General features: G+C 37.7%; 1 protein-coding gene across 1 annotated transcript in view; it reads right to left on the reverse strand.

Moving 5' to 3' along the window:
- Positions 1–24,120, reverse strand: part of OCA2 (OCA2 melanosomal transmembrane protein) — a 159,104-nt gene that overhangs the window by 51,681 nt on the left and 83,303 nt on the right. Inside the window, exons 18-20 of the mRNA XM_054627989.2 lie at positions 13,553–13,680; positions 8,922–8,981; positions 8,262–8,366 (exon numbers count right to left, since the gene is read on the reverse strand). Coding sequence (XP_054483964.2) covers positions 8,262–8,366; positions 8,922–8,981; positions 13,553–13,680 — 293 coding nt within the window. The remainder of the gene's footprint in view (positions 1–8,261; positions 8,367–8,921; positions 8,982–13,552; positions 13,681–24,120) is intronic.

Genomic DNA, 24,120 nt, shown 5'->3' on the forward strand with positions numbered 1-24,120 from the left:
CAACTTCACCTTAGTTCAGAAAAACGGTTTGAGTTCAACATAATTTTGTGACTACTTGGTTTGAAAAAATGGTGTGATCAGTACCTGTAGAGAGAAAGTTATTGGGAAGGGGAGAGGTGACAATATCATTCTCTTGTTTTTAACATGTTCAGAGGTTTATGGGGAAAAAAGGGAAAGAGAAAGAATAAGAAAATGTGGAACAGTAACATATGAAGCAGGAAAAGATTTGAGAAAATAACTGTGATATATCTTAAAATTAATGCTTTCTCAGAGTCTAGGAGTTTCAGTAGTCAATAGAGTTATGACTTTTAATCCTCCAATTTGTCATTTTAATGTATTTCACAGTTCACCCTCAAGGGGTATGATCTCTTCTGCTTTCTGAAAAATGCTTTCACTTTGATGGCTGAGTGATGCTCGGCTTTATTGACTGCATGTGTTCTTTTGGTATGGAGCAATATACAGGCTTAATGAAGAATTACAGCCCTTTCCCCATTCCTCCCACCAGTCGTGCTACTCATCCCTCTTAAACCCTCTTATCGATTAGCCTAGATAAGCTAATTTCTAAACAATTATTCTTGAATTTTACATTGCCTGAAGATGTCTATTTCTATTTTAAGGCCTAAAGAAGGTTCAGCATGCTCAACATCTTGTCTGTTTTGTGCATGAAACAGTAAATAAAGATGTCATTTCTCATCACAAGCTTTATTCCTTTCAAACCATCACAGATAGAATGTGATAAGCAATACAAAATTAAGTTATATTTAATTAAAAACAATTTAGTTCTCAATATTTCCTATTGTTGAGATCAGTCCTAAAGCCATTGGCAGACAGCTCCTGAGTGCAGAGCAAATAATGTCCCTCACACCACCAGTGCACCAGATATGCAGAGAGAAGACCAGAGGAGGGGCACTGGTACAGCTCTCTCAGTGAGCATCTCCTCCTGGGATGAGCAGCAGGCTCACAAAGAGGGAAACCCTCTCAGCTATTTCTGCTTCCCAAAGACAGCACTTGTACAAGGAATTGCACACACCCTCATTGTGCAAGAAGAGTCACCTAAGCAAGTTACCAGGTCCTATAGCTGTGCAGTGCAGAATTCAGCAGATCAAGAGTGGCCCAAAAACACTGGTTAATATTCAATTACCTCCTCCTCCAAGCTCAGAAGCACATCCTGACAAAGAAAAAATCAGGCAAAAATGCCAGGAGGCCTACACGGAACTCCTGGACAAACTCAATCAAGGAAAAAAGAATTTTACAGAGGGTGGAAGCAAGGACAGGTATCCTGGGAGTAATAGAGAGAGATTATACAAGCAGCCAGCAATCAGGTTAGGAAAGCTAAAGCTCTGAGAGATTTAAATCTGGTCAGGGACATCAAGAAAAACAAGAAAAGCTGCTATAGGTACCTCAGTGATGAAAGGAAGACTAGGGAAAATGTAGAGCAAGGAAATAGGAGACCTGGTTATCCAGGACATGTGGAAATGGCTGAGGTACTCAATAACTTTTCTATCTTGGTCTTCACCAGCACAGATCCTCCTGGAAAGTATGCTAAGGCAAATAGAAAACAAGGAAGCGATTGATGACATCCAATATGGCTTCACTAATTGCAAATGGTGCCTGGCAAATTTGATAGCTTTGGCCCAAACTGGAGAGGCATGGATCTGATGGACCATTTGGTGGATAAGAAATTGGCTGGATGGTCATATTTAAAGAGTTGTGGTCAATGGCTCAATGTCCAAGGGGACCCCATTGACAAGTGTCATTCCTCGGGAGTTGATATTGGAATTGGTACCATTTAACACTTTTGTCTTCAGCATGGACAAAGTGTTGAAGACCAGGTTACACAGGGCTTTTAAAAGCTTAGTCTAGTGGAAGGTGTCCCTTCCCATGGCAGGAGGGTTGGAACTGGATGATCTTAAAGATCTTCACACCTAAAGCATTCCATTATCCTATGATATTGTCTGGTTTGTCTATTTGTGCATGTCTATGAAACAGCAATTCACGCTGTTATTTTAGGGACTCATTGCTGCTCTACACCATGGGACTCCACTACACACACTTCACTAAGAACTGCCTGTGGCAAAGATGTCTTCTGTGAAAACTGCAGAGAATATGCATTAATAGAAAACAAACTATTTGTAGCTTTCCAAATTGTTGATGATTGCTCTGTCTCTGCAGACAGCTACAGTCCAGTCTTGCACTTTTACCCAGCAGTGAAATGCAGGACATCATAGATAATGCTGGAAGGGCAGAGGGCAAGGCAATTCCAAAAATAGAGCTGACATTAAGAACATGAGATACATGAGAAACATTCAGCACTGCAAGAGAAAAGCATCCAATAGTGTTAGAGACAATAAACAGTGGGCCAAAAATTGTTTACTTTCTAAGACCTGTCAGAGACTAAGTCACCTTGTCAGCCAGATGACTCACAGAAATTGTTGCTCTATATTGAGGAAATAGTATTTAAACTCAGCTAAAATGGGGATTTACTGTGGCTGTCTTTTCATTTCTGGTAATAAAACAAAGAGACGGCTTCAGCATATATAGCTGATAAAACATGTAAATTAAACTAAAGAGCATACTGGTAATAACATCATGTCACTTAAAATTCTAATGGCAGAAATTCATGGCTATCCAAACATGACAATACTAGCAAAGTCCAGGCCTTGAAAATTAGGAAGTCTGCCTGTCAAAGAATCACTGTGAGTTTAGCCTGTTGATAAAGGAAAAGGAATATCAGAGGTTTAATAGAATGTCACATAGGGCATCAATAGAGCATCAATACATTTATTCTGCAAAGAAAGCTGGATATGCAACGGGACAAAAACTCTTGCCATTCAAAAATTAAAATGTGAGAAATATAATAGCCAAGCTCCTGGTTTATGAATTTTTTATGATAAAACATTATCTTGATGCTTCTTAAGCAGTTCCCAGTATAACTATATATACTGGATTTTCAGCTGGCAACACAGATTAGATTTGCTCCAGGCAACACATCCTTTTACATACAGAGTTCACAGAGTTTCCCACAAAGTATTTCTCAAACTCAAAATGTGGGACCTGTAAAAGGACCAGTCGTATCAGCTGAATGTTCACAAGTCCATGGAGCATGATGGGATTCATGCCAGAGTATTGAAGAAGCCAGCAGAGGTTATGGCAGAACCCTTCTTGATTACCTAAGTTCTTGGGAACCTGGGAAGGTCCCTGCTGGCTGGCAGCTTGTCAATGTTATTCCAGTTTAGAGGAAGAGCATGAAGAAAGACCCAGAGAAACACAGACCTGTTAGTCTAACCTCGGAGCATGGAAAAAATGCAGAAAAGATTGTACTGGGCACTGTTGAAAGGCATTTAAAGAGCAGTACAACCATCAGGCACAGCCAGCAGGGGGCTCACAGTGGGAAAGTCTTGTTTAACTAATTTGATATCCTTCTATGATAAAGTCACCCTCCTCATGGATGAATGGAAGGTAGTGGATGTAGTTTTTCTGGATCCCAGGAAGGCTTTTGTTACTGTTCCTCACAGCATGGACAAGCTGTCCAGCTGTGGGATGAGCAGGTTCACAGTGCACTGGGTGAACACCTGGCAGAAGGGCAGAGCCCAGAGAGCTGCAGCGTGTGGGGCCACAGCTGACTGGTGACCAGGCACCAGAGATGTTCCTCAGAGTTCTAGGGCCACTTCTGTTCAAAATATTTATCTGAATATTTAACAATCTGAAAGCAGAAGTTGAATGCACCATTAGCAGGTTTACTAATGATGCTGTACTGGGAGGTGCTGTTGACTCTCTTGAGGGACTGTATGAAAGTCCTTGAACTGTCCAGAGGAGGGCAACAAAGCTGGTGACAGGGCTGGAAGGTGTGTCCTGTGAGGAGCAGCTGAGTTGGTCCAGGTTGGAGAGAAGAGGGCTGAGGGGGTGATTTCATTACTTTTTACAACTTTCTGAGAAGGGGAATGTGCTGAGATGGATGTGCTGAGCTCCTTTGGGATCCAGTGACAAAATATGGGGCAATGGCTCAGTGTTGCATCATAGCACATTCAGACTGGACTTTAGGAAGCATTTCTTTACTGAGAGGGTGGTCAAATACAGGAAAAAGATTCCTAGAGAGGTGCTCAGTGGCCTAAGCCTGTCAGGGTTTAAGAGTCATTTGAACAATACCCTTAATAACAGGCTTTAATTTTTGGTCAGTCCTGATTTGCTCAGGCAGTTGTATTGGATGATTGCTGTTGGTCTCTTCCAAGTGAAATAGTCTATTCTATAATTCTACAGTACTTTTATACAGTATTTCTTTTACTTGGTGACAAGAAACGATTGATTGTACTATCACTTACAGATAGCTATCAGAGTTGCCAGGCATGCTTATGCAAAGAAATGCAATAAACACTCATGCAGACATATATTTAATTAGGGAGCTGGATTATCACTTTTCAATTTAGAGTGAAGAGGAAACTCCTGGGATTACAGTTCATTGGGCAATTTTCAACCACTCCCCCCCATCTTGTTCTGGGGCAGTTCATTGTCTTTGCATACAGAACAAATTATTTGAAATAAGCAATTAGAGGACATTTCAAAAACTGTTTTATCATCATGCAGTTCCAGTGCTCTATTTTAATTTTTAAAAACACAGAATTTTGGCAAGACAGAAACAATAAAAGTACTCAACCTATGATGAGCTAAGTGCACTCAGAAACTCATTCAATTGTTTCTTGTAGGCTATTATCTTTGTACAGCATCCTTTGTAGCAAAAATACATGCTGTGTTCTGCCCTCTTCACAGAGTTTTCCATTTAGCAACTTCCATACATGAATTCCATATGGTACTGACATTTTTGATTGTAGGTTACACTGAATTTACCCTTGCCTAGAGCAGAGAAGAATTTCACAAACAAAAGCGTTGCACTGGAAAGGTATTTCCAGTGTAAGGCACTTCAAATAATACACTGATCTGATTTTTGTAATATCTGAATATTTTAGTAAGACAGAAATTTTCTTTATGTTGCTGAAGGCTCCTGAAAATCATTGATATGGTCTCTCTGTTTAAACACATGAATATTTTTCACTCTATATTATACCCATCTTAACCAAAAATATTTATGTTTTATTCTTAAGACTGTAGATAATGTGTTGTGTTTTAGGATAAGGAAGAATCCTAATTTGTCTACATAGATACATAGAATCTCTTGAAAATACGTAGAATTTCTTCTAGGAAATAATTTTCCTTATTGGTTTTCATTACTTCAAATCATAAAATAGTTTATTTCCTAGAATTCTGTGTAATGCTGGCTCAGATAATTCTAATTGACTTTTCAAAATATCAATCTACAGTTTCCACTTTTCGCATCCTCCTAAAGTTAACTGACTATTAAATCAGCTATAAATTTTACTTTATATGAAACTTTACATGAAGCAGTTGAATTTAACCCAATACAGATAAAGAGAAACTTTCAGTCTCAAGATCCATTAATTAGGCATTAATATTTTTTCCTTTTTTTTTTCTATACACAGAACAAATCATTATGAATCTGGTTATCTCACTAATTCAAAAACAGAGAGTGAAAGGAAATTTTGGACAACCATACATCAACTTGATTTTTTAAAGGAAACACAACATCACAATTACAGAGCTATTTGCAGGTTTTTCTGTTTTGATTCCCTTCAGCTATTCATCTAAGTCAAGACTCAGGCTCTAAAGGAATTGTGTATTTCTTCCATTTCTCAGGTAGTTCCTGGGTCAAAACACTCTGCACAACAGAAAATTGAGAGTTCACATCTGCAGTGCCTTCAGCCCAGGGAGGCAGTCACCTCACATAGAAGACTGTCCCCTCCTCAATCCTTTTCTGAGTTACTACTCTCTCCCTGTTCCAAGTCTGGACAGCATGCACAGCATATTGTTTTAGGGGCTGAGTGGAAGACCTTATCCAACAGCACAGAGCCAGTATTGGGGACATCTCATGTACGAACTGATGCCTGTCTTGAAGCTTCCCACCCCTGAAGGAACAACACAGTGTAGCTTTCCAGATGCCCTCATCATCACAGTAGTTTTTCCCACAGTCATCTGGGGGCTCAAAATCAAAAGAACTGGCAAGACCGCCTCATTCCTGAAATACAGGACAAAAATCATTGTATGCTTGTCTTTCTAATGTAGAAATGACACTATTAGTATCATTGACTGTGAGCTGCCACCAGGCCTTTCATCATCTCTGTATGATATTTAAGGAATTAATGTACAAGTCAAACCTATTATGTCATGAGACTGGATTCCCTGAACTCCTTCTGGTCAGTGGCAAAGCCAATGTAGGCAGAGGTCTGTGATGTCATCCTCCAAACATTTTATTCATAGTACACAGCTGATATCTATGAAACTGCCCAGATTTTTTTTGTATCTGAAGGAACTTGATGTATTCCACATCCCAAGCCAGTACCCAGTCCATCAAAGCTATAACTAATGAAAAATGCAGGAGAGGCTGACCCATTGTCATGACATTTGTTCACCACTGAAGGAGACTTGTGGACACTTGGATGGATTCACTACATCTTTCATTATGATGAGTGCAGGCTCATTTGTGGAGCTGGAACCTTTTCCCAGGAAAGGACAGGATCATTCATGGCTACGTAATAGCAGGTGCCCCATACTCCTACATCACTAGGGAATGCCAAACCAAACTCATATATAGAAATTCCTGATTAGTGAAAAGTCATTCTACAAAAGAGTTGGGTTCAATATATTTTATATTCCTCATCAGAAGTTCATAACTTTGGTGCATACACTGAAAAATAGCCTTCCAAAACTAAATACTGCTTGTTTTAAGAGTATGAACATAGTATTAAAGAATCAAAAAGAATTTTAAATGGAAGTTAAAAGATCTTGGGACTTAGTTACTTAGGAACGTTCTGTAAGTATTTGCTGATGCAGAATGACAAAGGCTAAAGTGCAAGCCTTTTCACAGAAGTAGATGAATCTCAACTCTAGTTTGCCAAGTAGCACATTAACATCTTAACACCTCAGCTAATGACTGCTTTTACATGGGTGACAATATGCATGCATTTTTCTTCTTGTCTCTTCTTTCTGACTATTAAAATAAAATTAAAATATTGTAGCAGTCTCTTATGTTCATTCTGTAACAAAATTAGAAAAACACAAATTTTAAATAGCTTAAAATGTTGAAAATGGTTCCCTTGCTGTCAATCTGTTTTTGCCACCCTCAAAGATACAAAAGAAATGGTCCTCAGGCATCCCAGAAGATTCTTGCACTTCAGTCCCATTTCCCAAAACATACTCATTTCATGGTGCTGTTTGGTACTACTCCAAGACAATTTTTATAGACTAGCTGGGTATGAGACAAAAATCTTCTAAGTGAAGATTTCTGCATTATTGCTTAGTATCCTCAAGCATTTGCTGGGAGGTGACTCATCCCAAAACAATCTTTCCTTTCACGCCTGTTGCTCGCAGTCTGTTGTGGCTAAATCAACATCATTTCACAGGAAACACCATGGTAATCAAAGCAAAATACCATAGCAATATATAATTATAGAGTGGTCACAAATCTGCCCAATTTGTCATATGTCCTACAAGAAATGTCTTAAACCTTGGCACAGGTTAAGAGTGGACATGACCATCCAATAATGGACGAAAAAATGTGTGGAAAAGATTTGCTGAGAAAGAGCTGTAACAATGAAATATTAGTATGGTATAATGAATGAATTATCACACTTTAAACAGAGAACTTGATTGAATAAACCTATCTGAGCATGCCATAATTTGTTATAACTTGATACTTTTCTGATATTAAAGCTCAGCTGCTGACAAGCATTTGTTATGCTTAACATAATTTGGTGGTTTTTAAACTAATTACAAAAGTAAGCTAGCAATAAAAGGTATGGGTGTTAAAAAAGCATTAGCATAACTACTCAGCACATAGAGGAAAAACATTTATAGCAGTGGATGGATAGTGACATCTTTTCTTCCCAATCAAAAAGAAAATTCTATTTTTCAAGTATGTATGTGGATATAAGAGGAGAAAAAGCAAAAATGCAGCTAGAACAGTGCCTCTGGTCCCACAGCTACCTGCAGCTGCAGGGGTCAATGGCCAGCAAGATGCCTTAAGAGCATGAGTTAGTTTCTAATGCTGATTCAATCTCACAGGATAAAGTAAGCTACAGCACAGCAGAGGTCAAAAAAACCCAAGAAACCAAACAGCAAATTGTAATCAGGAAGCTCAGCTCCCTTGCCAGCACCTGGAGGAGGATGTGCAGTGCTGCACAGAGCTTACTTACCATTGTAGCTGTGAAGGGGATGTTGTCAATCACAGAGGAGGCCAAAGCAGACACCCAGAGCACTAAAATAATGGCCACTGCCAAGCGCTGATCCTCAGGAACCACCTGGAATTGAGAGATAGAAAATTATAACTTTGAGATCGGTGTTGCTCTGTGTGTCCCCCACGGCATAATTGCACGTTCTTTACAGTTTTAATTTATCGACGGTTATTATTCCTTTAGGCTCTGAGATAGGAAAGGCATCTTAGATAAAATAGCCTAACATTTAGTAACACAATTACAGTCCTTCTTCCAAGAAAACAAGGACAAACAGAAGTGCAGAGATTGATATTTCTAATACTCAGATTTCACACAAAAAATACACTGTGCAACTGTGAATTTTGACCTTTAGCTGTTTATACATTTTTCACCTTTGCAATTGGAGTTTTAGACAATAGAAAAAGCTTTTCTGTTGCATTTGTGGCTATATGTATTCTGGCTGTGGACAGATATATACATATTAAATATCACCCATGCCAAAGTATGACATCCTTTCTTGATACTACTGATGCAGGAATGCAATAATTACCATCAAATTCAAAATAAAATTATTCTTTATTGTTCTACTGGAATAAAACTATTTTTCTTGCCTCTTAGAAATTATAAATATTTTAAACATACCTTTATTAACAAAGCTGTCTGCTCTCCTATATAGTCTATTAAGTGCAGATGAGCCAAAGCCTGGGGTAAAAAAAAAGAAGGACATTGATGTCAACTAATGAAGTGCATGACGTACTTACTTTTTTTTCCACTGGATGTAAAAAAAGGCAATAATTTATTCCAATTTACAAGATATTTATATTCAACTCATGTAGCTTGTACAGAATTAATTTTAGGCAAGAAAAGATACAACAGAAATTGGTGGCTGTATTTGCAAAAGTGAGTAAAGGTTGCACTGAAATAACTTGTAGTGTTATTCAAGAGCATGGGACACAAGATCAGAGAATGGCTGAAATTTAATTACATTATTCAGTGGATACATGTCTTCTGAAAACCTGAACACAACTGATTTTAAACCAACTTTCTCAAACCCACAATATAGATAGAAGTATATAACGTGTTTCAAAGGCTGGATGAAATCAGGCATCTCATGCTCAGTCTCAGAAGAAGAAACAGGAAAACAAATTATATTTCTATTTTATGGCTATCTCTGACCCATTCAAAAAGAGGCCTAAAAACCTACAACAAAAACTACCAAAACCAGTATCCATCTGCTAAAACCAGGACAGAGATCTTGAGTGAATGGAAATTGGCACAGAGGCAGCAGCATCTGAAAGGCAGGAAATCCGTCTCTCCAAAGTTAGGCACATGGACCAAGGTCGTGAGCCCTGTAAGCACTGGACCCCAGGACAGCCTGGGTCAGAGTGCTCTGTCCTCTCTGTGAGAACCATTCCCAGTTGTACAGGACATTTAGACAGCATCCTGTGATGCTACCACAGATGAAAAGATATAGGAAGACTTCAGCCTGGTGGTATTAACTCTGATCTCTCCTTGGGCGCACAATATACAGACTAAGTCTTCACACCTGAGGACAGTGACATATTCCCTTGACCCACAAGTAAAAGGGTGATTTTAACTTGTGAGTGCTAGCCCTTAATTCACTTTGGTTTAGTTTTCTTTTCTTGTAGGCATGAAGAACAAAGTACTATTTTCAGGTTTAATAAGGTATATCTATTTGATGATGTCTCAGTTTCTCAGGGGAGAAAATCACATCATTTTTGATTTAGCCTAACCAACGCTGGTTGGCTTGCTTTCTTTTTTTCTGTCCAGAAAAAGAAGCAGTCAGCTGCAATGCCTCCCTTACTGACATCAGTCCCTCACAGAGCTGCAGGAGTCAGTATTCACACAACACAGCTCTGTATAATCCCCCCGCCTGGCAGTCAGACAGAGCCCTTCAGAGACCGCAGTGGGAAAAAAAGCATTCAATTCACATGCTGTCAAATTCCATGACAGATGCAGACAAAGATCCCAATAGACATTGAGTGGTGTGGCACAGGACACTGGTTTGTCAGTGACTAAGGTGCTTTCATTCAGACTAGCAATTCCTGTACCTGCACCTCAATTGGACATCAGCAGAATAATAGTGGTTTGGGTATCACCAAATCACAGTAAATTTGGCCCAGAAATATAAATTTTTAGCAATATATTGAACAAGAAAAGGTTTATCTACAATTAAAGATACAGCATGCAGAAAACAAGCAACAAAATAGGCACATATCAATTACACTTAAAAAAAAGAACATTTTTTCATTATTTTGGCTTCCAAGGAGAATGTTGCCTAAGAAGTTAATTCTTGCTGTTGATTTTAAGTTACCATTTTCTTTCTAAGCTATTTGTGTTGCTTTATCAACTCAAAGGATATGACAGTGATTTTTTAAATGTATGTAAAAGCAATATTCTTAATGAACAGCAATAATTTTTGCATCATTGCTGTGTTCATGCTTCAAAATAAACTTCTAAACAGATAGTTGCCAGCAATTAGAGCCCAGATTTACATTCAATTAATATTGCTGCCTTATTAATTATCTACTAACAGTAACACTCCAAATTAATTCTGGAACTCAAAAAGAGACGTTCAGGACACACACATCACTCCTGCAAGAGAGTCTGCATGTAGCCAATCTCGTTAGAGATGGTGACAATATTAATCACATAAATAATTCTAGGATGTCTCTATGATCTCGAGGCCAATCTCCTGCCAGCACCTAAGCACAAGTCAGCAATTAGCACCCTGCCACCATCCTCCCCTGCATGTAAACTGCACAGAGGGTCTCCTGGATATTCCTGTGTCTTCTAAGAGGAGTAAGCATTATTGCACATAATTGGTGTCTTCAGGCACACTAGTTCCTGTGGGGGAGTTCACAACAGAGCTTTTCTGCTGAAAGAAATCTTGTGCCATTTTAAAACAAAATCTAATTTATGCATAAAAATTTTCATTAATCCTTTTGTGGACAGTATGTCATGATGACTCTTGTAAATAAACTCTGCCAGAAGGAATTAAGGTAACATGCCAATTTCTACTATAAAACTAAGCAAAGAACTGTAATCCTGAGAAACATAGGGACTTACTTTACAGAGACAGAAGAAGCAGAAAGATTTTTATAGAATGTAAGAGCCACTTGTGGATAAAGACTAAAAAGACAGCTGTAAAGATTAATTACCCAGGGGACACAATAGATAACAAGAGAGTTCCAAGGATTTCCAAGTTTTTGATTGTGAAAGATGCACCAAACTGGACTGATGGACCCCCAAAGGCAGAACCTTCAGGAGTTCCCCTGTAGTTCAGGAACTCAAATCACGTTTTCCAAAATATCTGGAATTCAAATCACATTTTCCAAAATTACTTGCAGCCTAAGTCCCACACAGGTTTTTAAATGTGCCTTTTAATAAGAAAGAGAATATTTACAGCAGCAGGAAACAGCTTCAGACTGGGAACTATCCAAGCTGAAGAATCACCAAGGGTGAGCAGTATGAGCTGGCAATTTCTGGATACCCTAGACTATGGAAAGATTTCTTATACTTCAATGTATATCTTTGTTTTGACCAGTCTCCTCTTGACACTGGTAATCTAAAGGAAAGAAAAATACCTTGGAAAGGACTACCACCTACTAATCCAATAGATTCAGATAAAAATTAGCAGTGATGATATACACAGAACATTTTCTCATTCATTGTGGGGAAGAATTTAATGTCTCATATTTTTTTCTTCATTATCTGGACAAGTTTCTTCCATGACCTTAAACTACTGTTATTCTAGAAAGCCAGGAGAAATGTTATTTCATTAGCAAACTATTCACTGGTGACGTGAGAAACCGAAAGAAAGAAGCTCAGTGAATTATAACAGTTGTATCTAAAGACAAATAACTTCCTGTGTATTTTTACTATGGTATTGTGCAGTCACACAGCACTCAACTCACAGCCAGTCAATCAAAGTTCAAACAATAAATACATCAGGGAACACAACTAATAAACTCTTACAACAGCAGTAGACAAAATAAACATGGCTTCAGCATTGATTCCCTATAAGAGCTAGAAATTCAAGGTTATATGGAACCTCATAAAATGGAGGACTAAAAATTTCCTGTTCTAATGAGCATACAATAAATCAATATTTCCTGATTAACTTTAGACTTAGTAGCACACAGAAAATTTCATAATGATAATCAGAGTTTCCACTCATCTTCTTGGAGGTTACCAGATTTTGACTTCCAGTTTGGCATTAGTTAGAGTCAGTCGGATTGGTTCTTGTTTCTATTTCCTTCAAATGTTGTCCCAGTTACTGCTGTTGATTTTTTAAATAGATTCCAATTTCCAGATTCTTGGAATCTTTGCAATTATTGGGAGGGAAGAGGGGAGGAATGAGGCTATATGAGCAAACTAGTTATCACAGGCTTTTCCCAGGCTTCTCACTCATGCAATTCACTAGCCATGGCAGTGTCAGTGGTCACTTGGGTATTGTCAGTCATGTGTCTACATTATTACATCATTTAAACCCAACAATTAACAACTGAAAAATAGTCAGCATTCTAGAAGCCTAATTAAAAAGTTACAGTGAGTATCCACACACACACAAAAAAATCCAAATATTTGGCATAAGAATAAATCCTCTCAAGCTATGCAAAACATCAAATAGGGAATAAAAGGGGATACAAACATGGATGGACATGGATGCTGTCAAGCAGACAAGCACACAGAAAATACACAGCAAGATATCAAGGCATTTCAAGAGCTGAATATTTTTTAAATTAGCATTGCAAACTGAAATTCAGTGTTATTTTCCTTTCAAATCACACTCCCATGAAATATCTTAGACCATTTGGTAGCCAGCATGTAGCAAGAAGACAGCAGTAGAAGCATTTTTCAACTCTAGTTTAATCTTGTTCTATTATTTCTCCTATCATCTGTATAAATAATTGTAAACAAACACATAAATACACGTAAAATATCTGCACACATAGACCAACAATAAACCCAGAAACTGAAATTTAAATAATAGAAAAATGATTGTGTCTGATACATTCAACAAAAGCAGAATATGGAAAGAGAATGAGACCAAGTTTATAATGAAAATTTAAATAGGAAAGTGGTCCACCTAACTTTCATTCTCTGCTAATCCTCTCTATATTATCATAACTACATTTAATCAACAATATTCCAGTGGGATTGAACCAGCAGGAGGCTTCTCTCCAGGAACATAATTCATATTTGAAATCTTTTTCAATTGTTCAGGCTTTAGAATCAGAAAATATTACCTCCATGAGAACAAACAATGCTGCAAAGAAAAGAAGGGTTGCCCACTCAACTCTGTTCAATATCATCTCAAAATCATGGATGTCTGCTAGCACCAGCAGCCAAAGGGCTCCCAACATGGCAATCCAGCCTGCATGAGAGAAAAAGAGAACAATACTTTACACTTCACAGACTTGTTATGTGCTAACAACATGTAAGTTACAGTATTGTGATTTTCAAAGATTTTCGCCACATTTTCACTTTGACTGTAACAAGGAAAAGTTCACAGATATCACAGGATGAACGGCCTTTGCTTTCAAATTAAAATAAAATCTCAAATGAAAAGAACAAGCAAGTAAGACAAAGTTGGGTTACCCCAATGATCAATGGGTTTGGATCACAGAGAAACCTTTAAGTATTTAGGAATAGTGAAAGATTCTGCAGCTCCTGAAAGGCTGGCTGCATCCCCTGGACCTTGAAGACTCAGTGGCTGCCTGCTCTAGAAGATAACCAGGAAAGGAAACTCTCCTTAGAAAATAGGAGAGATTTGGAGCAAAAGAAGCTCTCTTCAGATATCATCCTTCAGTACATTCTGAAGTATTTTAATACATATATTTAGGTAACTGAGAGAAAATGCAAATCAAATGCACAATTAGCCAGAAAATGCAAATAGCAAATCTCCTGTCTGAGCAAGACTCGCTTTCCCTCTGCATAGTTAAAATTCTTTCTAGAGCTGCTTGACCCCTCTGGTTCATTTATCTTATAACTCACTGAGTTCCCAAAGCAGCAGAGGAAAGAGAACTGTCAGTTCTCTACCATGACTTTTTAATAGCAAAGTTGATCTGCTGTATTATAAAACAAAGCAAATCTCTTCATGAAAATTAAATTTATTTAGTCTGTACATAAAGGAAAGCTTTATGGAAATGCACTGCCTAATTTTCTTCTGACTGTTGTCTTGGCTGTTTTCTGAATTCTGTTTAAAAACAGTGGGGCCAACTCCACCTTAAATAAATATGATGGCAATTTCTGTTAGAATGCTGCAAGGGAGAGTAGGTATGTGCTGATTTGAAGCTAAGTAGCAAAATTTTAAGTACTATTTTCTAAAAACCTACTTGACAACATAACGTACATTTAGAATGTAATTACAACAAAGTGAAGAATTAAAGAATTTCTCATTACTTACGGGACAACCTGTGAAAATATCTTGGTATTATTTCTACCCTTCTGTCTCCAATAATAATGAATCAACTAAAACATGCTATATGGAGATAACAATTAATCACTAAAGCTAATGAAGTAATACGGAATTGCAGAAGAGGTGGATGGAGCCAGGCATTTTCTCTTACCATGAGTGTTATCAGCACACATTAGCTTCAAGCATGCAGCTTTGCATGGGGGAACAGTGCCTGGCCTTACAATATTTTTCCCTGAGAATACAAACAGGCAAGGGAGGTGTCATCCTGCCATGCTTCAGCAAGTACAGCTCTCCAGAGGGAAGTGCAAACACATCAGCTGCCAGCTGTGGCTGCACAGAGCTGATTTCAGTCTGGGAGAGGAGAGGAGAGGAGAGGAGAGGAGAGGAGAGGAGAGGAGAGGAGAGGAGAGGAGAGGAGAGGAGAGGAGAGGAGAGGAGAGGAGAGGAGAGGAGAGGAGAGGAGAGGAGAGGAGAGGAGAGGAGAGGAGAGGAGAGGAGAGGAGAGGAGAGGAGAGGAGAGGAGAGGAGAGGAGAGGAGAGGAGAGGAGAGGAGAGGAGAGGAGAGGAGAGGAGAGGAGAGGAGAGGAGAGGAGAGAGCTTTATTGGAATTTTTTATTTACTATGAAGAATTTTGAAAGTACTAGGACACATTAAAGACTGGATTCTCTGTTTGTCTTTTTTTTCCTAGCTTCCTGGACCACAAAAGAGAGCCATGAGGAAGAGAAATAGAAATAATTTTTAAAAATAACTTCTCATTACTCTAGTGAAAACAAAGCCCATTTACTGCTCCACAGACCACTTCCTTTACTGCCTTTTATTGCCTCTGCTTCATAACAATTGATGTCCCAGAAAGAGAACTTAGACAGAAACTGAACCTAAATTCTATTTCTACCTGTTGAAGAGGATGACAGTTTCTACTTATTTTAGGGGAAAGGAAATGAAATTTTATTATAAAATGCATCTTGCAAATTTATAATGCATTCTTCATAAGAAAAGATTTCCATGTCTTCTGTCTGGTGCCAGAAAAAAAAAAAAAAGTACAGTAGAAATTGCTTAAGGGCTTTGCTTTTCTTATACCCAGTAGGCAAAACCACCTTTGGAATAATACTTAGCTCATGCTGAGTGGAACACAATTGCAGTCCTACTCAAAAAAACCCTTATTTTTAAATAATAAAGTAAATGAACTTGAAAATATAAAACAATCAAATAGAGTAAAATAGATATCTAGATTTTGGAGGTAGGCAGGAGAAAGAGAAATAAATTAGGGAGAAAAATTGCTAATTTGTAGGCCTTTCAAGTGCTCATTAAGAAGAATGTGCATTCCTCCGCAAAAGTAATTTTGACCTACTACCTCATAGTAGTAGGTCAGAAGCATAGAAGCATAACAAGCTTCCTCTGAACAAAGTGAAAATGTGGACTCTGCATGTTCACTTTATATGCACAGAATTTGGAGTAATGCATTTAAGAAGACTGAGAAAATTTCACTTTTCTGGAAACTGAAATGGCACTTGAGACTTTGAACTGAAAACCAAAGTCAGGGTAACATTGCATGATCCCACTGATGGCCTGGGCAAAACAGCAGGCTACTCAAGACAAGTCAAGAGAATACATTTAGGTAGGAAGAGATAAAACTGCAAAAATCCAGGATGGGAAGCAACTGGATGCCAAATAGTCCTCCAGAAAATACTTGAGAAACACAGTGTATCATAACTAAATCTCATGGTCCACTGAAATACTGAACCAGGGCTATAAATAGTAAATTCTGTGAAACAGCCTCTCATCCCTGGCAAACCCTGAAAATATATATTGTAAGGTGCATACCCATTAGGAAATCTGAAGCAGGGAAGGAAGCACAATCAACAGCCTGAAGAGCTGATTTTCAGGAAAAATGTAAAGAATCCAGGCCACTTAGCTCAAAAATAAGATAATTTAAGAGGTCCTGACAAATCTTTGGGTAAATACCAGGCTTCCCCAAAGGGCAGAGAGCAATCCATTTGTGTCAGCAGTAGTGGGTAGGACAAGAAAGAGTAAAAAGAAGATGTTAATAGCAGTGACAATGATTTAGGCAACACAATATTCAGGGTCACACATTTATAGTGATTGAGAAATATTTTTTTTAAAAAAACATCTAGACCAGTTTCTGCCAGATGAAAATATAGTACCCCGCTCTGCAAACAGATGGGAGGGACACACTGATTTTTTATGTTTTTCTCAAAGTATGATTTTAGTTTTCTGTGCTTTTTAAAGTTCTTTTTTTGTCATTGTAGCTTAAGGATGTATGCCAGTCCTTAATGTAGTATATGCTTCATCAGCCTCTTATATAAGCCTATAAAAATATTGGGGTGAAAAAGTTAAATCAAAGACATATGTGCAGTAGTGCTTGCTCTTCTCATAGAATATGTTTTATTAGTACTTCCGAATGTGAATGAAAATGTTCCATATTTTGGTTTATTCAAATTATCTTTTATTTTATCAGGAATGCCTGAAAATATACATTCTGAATTCTTGCTGAATATTTCTAAGAAGCACTTGCTGCCACTGGTAAGTGCTCTTTTATCTTTAATATTATTTTTTTTAATATAAAGTTACCCTCTCACAAAGCAACTTGCTGGTCTTTTGAGCAGTCTCTTTTCACAGGCTTAGCTTCATGGAAATCATTTTATATTCTTTGCTATTTTTAGCACCATAGTTTAGGCAACTCCTTAGGGGAGAGAACAGTGAAGGTGACAGTCCAAGACTTGCACCACACCAATAAATACTTGGTACAATACAAGAGGAATAAAAGGATATGGAAAAAAACGGTGGAAGCTATAACCCCATGCAAGGCAAAATAAGCAGGATCCTATGCTGATACAAGGTAATTATACAAAACCAGAAGCATTGCATAAAACAAGGTAAAGAACTGACTGCTCTGTGATCCCAGATCATCCCATGTGCCTCAGGAAAGGATGTGCTGGACTTTGTTGAATAGCTGTAATAGCATGAATGTGAAACCATATTCAGCATTGCATTGTAATGCCAACCCCCAGCTTCATCAACTGTCCAAACACAATTTTATAGATGAGGCAGGATGGCTCTCAAAACAGAACTCTGTAAGAAAGAAACCTGGTTAGACATTTCTACAGCTGGGCACTCCATCTCCAGAGATGAGCTGACAGATATATAGCTGTCTATATCACACCAGTCTGTAAGTCTGAAAAATTACAGAGTACTCTCAGTAAAGGTCGCTGCAAACAAACACACTCTATTGCCATAGCCTTATTGACTCTAGTGAGCAAAAAATAATTTGAGGAGCTGCAAATATCAAGATAAAGGAAAGGTCGGCTTCTCTAGAAGCAAGCAATAAAGATCAAAGGCTGCACTAGCAGATACAACTGTTACTGGTCCTTGGTTTTTTTCTTGTCAAATGTGTGGGCAGCTGCATGGACAGGGGTATTGTATAATGCATGCATAATTATCTATTTTTAATTACAACCGTGACATTTCAAGGCAGAATTTTTGAAAACTATCCTAAAATAAATTAAGACTGCAAGGATCATGGAAAGCAGATCTCTTGTATGTCCACAAGCAAGGTGTTATGCTGACAGGGTAACTAACATCTGGACCAGACTTTTTGAGTCCGAGTCAGTGTTGACTGCATTGATGTAGCTTCGCTCCCATTCTCATTATTAAAATATTATCATCAAATTTATTTTTAACTCATGTTCATGTACACTCTACCAGGAATGCTTTTGACACAACTATGAATCAAAGATGTATGAAGTCTCTCCGATACAGTTATGTCCATTCTCATTTTTAGAAAACAGTTTGCATTTTCACGGTGCAATCAAGTGAAAATGCCACATATCAGAGGCCAGCAGGTCAGTCCCATGCAGAGCTCTTCTTGACCTCAATGTAAAAGTACTAAACCACCTAAACCAACACCACCACATGCCACGACAGATAACAGAGTTAATGGATGAAGCACAGGCAGGGAGGTTAAGAGCACTAAACGAGGACAAATATATCGAACTCCACTGGCAATGGTAACTGATGACACCTGGGGAAAAGGGCTGCAAGCAGCCCCAGCAAACACACCTACAAGGATCTGGAAGAGTCTCCAGAAAAGCCTGAAGACTTTGAAAGAGTACAGCTTAAAATGTTGGCTCTAATCTTCTTATGGATGCTTTTATCAGAGGCTACAACACAGTGCTTTATTTACCACTGTCAGATCAGCAATTAAAGAAATAACTTTAGTCATGGAAAGCAGCATTACAGCTTCATTTAGGTGGAGCATTAATGGAAAATGGTAAGGGAAGAAAGGAATTGCCACAGACAAGAGTCCCTGAGTACCTGCAGCTAAAAGAAATACATAAGATGATAAAAAAGAATCCAGGTTTATCAGTAACTCAGCTGTGTTTAGTTATAGATGATTGAGTAAACCTATGAGACGGTCAAAACCCATTTTAGGGGTAACAAAAAGAACAAGAAAAAAAGCATATAATATACATCACACCTCATAAAATAAAATCAGGTATAATGTAGAGCTGAAAACCAAATTTGAATAAGTAAAGTGTGACACTTCATAAAATATATTAAAATGGGCTCAAGTGAACTGAAGCACAGGAAGTAAGAAACCATCAACACCAACACTATTTACGTCTTGGCAAAGAAGAGGAGGACATCCCTAACATGTCATCTCATCCCAGCAAAAACCCTCAGGTTATCAACCCTCTGTTGTAACTCCTTCCAGCCTAAATGCATGATGCTTAGCACCCTGGAGAACATCAAAGGGAGACCATAACAACAGGAAAAAAAGGACAATTATACTGGGATTATTCTTTTGAGTTTTGAGTGGATTTTTGGGTTGTGGTTTTTTTGGGGGGGAAGGAGAAAACTTGGTTGGTTGGTTTTTTACAACAGTCTATACTGCATATTGTTAATGAGGGTTTGTTTTTATTTTTTTATTGATTAGACATATTAGACTCTAAGTATTAATATTATCATAAGATGAACAATAACTGCTTCCTTTGGTTGCACTGGTTGCAACTTTTAACTTCTTACTGTTAATAAATTCTCAGCTCTAGATATAGAAGGTGTTCCCCTTTTTGCCCAGAATATTACAAGCTTAAGAAGACCATGGAGACTTTGAGAACAGGAGCCTTCTGCCTTGTAAGAGAAGGCAATTCAAATGTTTTGGAGGCCAAAGCCATTTACTTTACTGAAATATGTGAAGGAGTTTCCAGGCAACTACAGATTATTCAGGATGGTATTTTTAGCTCTACAGAAAAGGTCCACAAATGTTACATCCCAAGCTTTGCATCTGTTTGCCTAGTTTATCAAGTCATGTTAGAAAGCTTTTCAAAATAATGAAACAAAATTTAAATTAAAATGAGGGGGGGAGGAGAGGGAAGAGAGACGAAGAAAAGAAAGTAGTCATTGTGACAGCTTTAAGTGCAGTTGACAATAAAGTATCATTTGAGCCATTACTTAGGAGTCAACACCTACAAGCTTTTATCAGCTAAAACTGATTCATTTCCTAGTCCTAGCTAATTTCTAGATAAATGTTAGCTTTAGTGACAAATTAAAGACCAAATGTGCACTTTTCACAATGAGGATATAGTGACATAGGAAGTGAAATATAAGATGTGCTAAACTTAATGTCACTCTTGGCATCTGGCCTACGCTTTCTAAAATCTAGATTGTTCACCAGTTTTTATATCTTAATAGCTGTCTGTCTCGAGAGGATTTTTTGTTTTCTTAGGCATTAAAAAATTATACATCAGCTTATTAAACTGGTCTATGGTTTTTGCCAGATATTTTATAAAACAACTCCTCAATAACACTGAGTAGCTCTATAATAAACATTTCATCTGAACTATTGCTCAAATTAACCTGAAACCAAACAGGTTTATATAAGCACTCTCTTTTTTTTCTTCCTCTCCATAGGAACAAACATGTTTTTTAAGTCATTTTTTTCTGTTTCTGAAAATATCATTTTATTGTTTGTAAACAAATGTCATATTCATACAATTCCACCATCACACAGAATAGTGGCAGAACATAGTTCAATCTATTAATCACTGATAAGATATGGAAAAAATATTCCAAAATAAAATTTCAAAGTACAGAATTAAGAGCCTTTGATATCAACACCCCTCTCATGCTAATGGGATCTGTCCACACCTTTCTCAACCCTGTGCTCTTCTACAAGGATATATAAATCTTTTGGATCTGAGGAATTCTGCTGCACTCTGGGAGGCAGGATCTTTCTCACAGGCCTGTGGGGGAGAGGTTCAAGTTTAAAAGTACTTTCACCATTCTAAAGAAGCTTCTTAGCACAAGTTCAAATGCACATACATAGCCTATCCTAGGCCCCATATAAAAGCTGGAGTGGGGAGTGAGGGGAGTTTATTAAAGTTCTTCTTGAGCAGCTTCCTAGGATGCATCTTCAGAACAAAACCACACAGAATACATTTATTTCCCTTGTGGAATACTGGAGATTTTTAGTTTACATAATCACATAATTTAGTCAAAGATCCTTAAGTTAAAGACTTCTGCCATTGGTTACAGCACTGCAACTCATGCAAGCTTTTACACACACACATACTTACCCTACAAATCTGTCTCAAAGCTGTTAGCAAAGAATCATTCTTGCAGTGAGCTCCTAATTTAAATGTTACAGAAAATAAATAGATTAAGCTAGTGGTTAAAATCTTAGTAGGCTGCAGTAATGGAGAACTGGCATCATTGTTTCTAAGTAAATATTGGTATGAAACTTCACACATTCTAAAAAAAATGTAAGTTTGTGAGGCTCTCTAGGACTTTGCAGCCCTCTCTTCCTCACTAAGCAAGCTATCTGATAAGTGCCACTCAGTTTCAACTCTATCATAATTTTGGTTCATCTATGTAAATTACAGTGTAAGCTGAAAATTGAGCACGTCCACTGAAACATGTGAAAATCAAAAGCAGGACAAAAATCAAAAGCATGTAAAGAGGAGAAACTTCAAATCTTATCCACTTCCCTTAATTTGAGAAGTGACTCCTCTCTCCAGTAAAGACAATATTTTTGTTATAATTTGCATAATAGTCTCGATAAACATAATGGAGGGAGGAGCTGTGTTCGACTGAGGCCCTTTCCCATTGGGATATTTAATTTCTCATGTAAATGTGAACAAATTTTCTGTAAATTATGGAAATGAGTCAATACATATGGCAACTGGTATTCAAAGGAGTGACAATATAACAAGAGTCTTCCATATCTACACCGAGTACATTTCTCCTTTAATGCTCTGGCAATAAAATTAAGAGAAGTCTGCACAACATGGTGTACCAAAAAAACAGAAGTCAGTTTACATTAAATTAAAGCAGTTATTTTCCTACTTCTCCACTATTTCGATCATAGTTTTAAAATGTTTCAAAGATGCAAGATACAACTAATTGCCATAAACTGCAAAAAGAGGTCTTCAGACACTCACAAGTAGCTGTAGCAGAATTTGCAGACTTAGTACACATTCAGAAGTTAAACCACATCAATATAGAGGACAAGAGAATGTTTTGCAAGAGAAAGAAGTCTCATCGAACAAGATAACCTTTGTTTGTAAATATTAAGGAATTTTAGCTTTAGTGCAAGAATGATGAGAGAAATTCAGATCTAGGATGTTTGCCTGACTGGAGTGATGTAGAATATTGACTATACACCTTGTCCTAGTGCCCAGAATGGTCACAGTGATCATGTCATTGCTTGAATGTTCCTAAAGTTAGTTATGAGCTCCTAAATTTGGGGAGTTTGCTAACGCTGCTTTGGTTAATCATACCAAAGATGAAACCAGGCTGAATCACAGCTGTTGACCTCCTCCACTGATTAGTGACACCCACAAAAATTATTCTGAGGGCAGATGAAGGTAATTAGCTTAAATACTGATGTCTGAAGGATCACAGATGCCCATGGCACCAAAAATACCAGAATGGGCTCAGACAGCAGCATTAAGACACCACTCCTCTGTACAAGTGAAAAAAAAAATCCAAGACAGCTCCTTCCAGTGAGCAAATGGCAGTCCTTAATTATGGAAGAATTCAATGAATCCAAAAGATCTCTCCCTGTTCCCTTGCTAAAATAATTCATCAAAGGAACATGAGGAAAGCCATGGATGGTAACACCATAGGTTCGCCTGTGCAAGAGTTGTGTCTTTAACAGGAAAAATGGGGGCAATAAGGCAGGAATTAATATACAAATAAGGCAAAACCACCATTGTATTTCAAATAAAGCATAAAGCACAATTGTATTTCTCCTGGCATTCCATCCCTGCTTCCAGCAGCCGAAATTGAGGTAGCATCTCCTCTCTGAAACAGGAACTGTCTCATCTCTTTACTCTTGGGTTTTCACCTTGTTCTTTGAATATGAGAGCAATAGAGTTTGTTTCAACCTCTTAAAGGAGAAGAAGACATTCCCATGTCTCAGAAACTAGTGGGTCTGGCCCTGGGAAAGAGGTGTCCAGAGGTGGAAGAGAGCAAGAGTGAGGGCGTCTGCAAGAGCAGGCTGCCTGCATTTCATGCAGAAAGCACAGACAGGCAGCCAAAAGCAGGGCCATGGAGATAATGGGTCCCTCTTCACAGATACTAGAAGGAACTGCACAAAGTTCACAGCAGCTCAGCAACTCATTGAACTGACTAAAACCAAATCAAAGATAAAGCAGCTTCCCCACAGGAGAAGAAGGAATTGAGCTATAAATTGATTTTAGTACTTTTTCTGACCCAGTCACTTTGAGCACCCCCTTCAAAAAATCTAGCTTAAAATTTCAGCAAAATCTTGCTTTATATTACTTTTTAAATCTTTTTCAGGCATATTAATATAGTCCAAAGCTCTAGACATGCCTGCCTAGAAGATAAAGTCAAAATAGTAGCCAGGTAAAATCCTCAAATGGGCTTTAATTTCATCCTTTGTCATCTTTTCTCAGATGTTTTAATAATGCTTTATCAATAAAATAAAATCTCATGGGGCCAAATGAAAGTAGTGTAGGAGTCTTACAGTTTTTAGTATCTGGGTTTTTTTAAGTCTCAGTACTAATCTTTTATTAACATAGCTATTTCATAGAATTACACTAAATAAATTAATGAACAGGCACAAGAAAACTGAATAGGAAAGAATTCTGCGTTTCAAAAGGCAGTTAAGTATTCAAATTTTATTATTTAAATTAAAATGTCAGTACCTTCAAATTATATTAATGATTCCATGTTCATAATGAAAAAATTGTATCAAGGCTTGGGACTGATACAGAATTTAAAAATCTTTCTAATTCTCTCTACCAACTGCAATTTAAAGTTATTAGATTTCTATCATTTCAACCTCTGTATAAACCATTATTCTGGTAGAAAATTAAACACTGAACTGCAATTTTTATGAGAAAAACATATTGA

Source organism: Agelaius phoeniceus, chromosome 2 (assembly GCF_051311805.1).
Source record: "Agelaius phoeniceus isolate bAgePho1 chromosome 2, bAgePho1.hap1, whole genome shotgun sequence".
Classification (NCBI taxonomy): Eukaryota; Metazoa; Chordata; class Aves; order Passeriformes; family Icteridae; genus Agelaius; species Agelaius phoeniceus.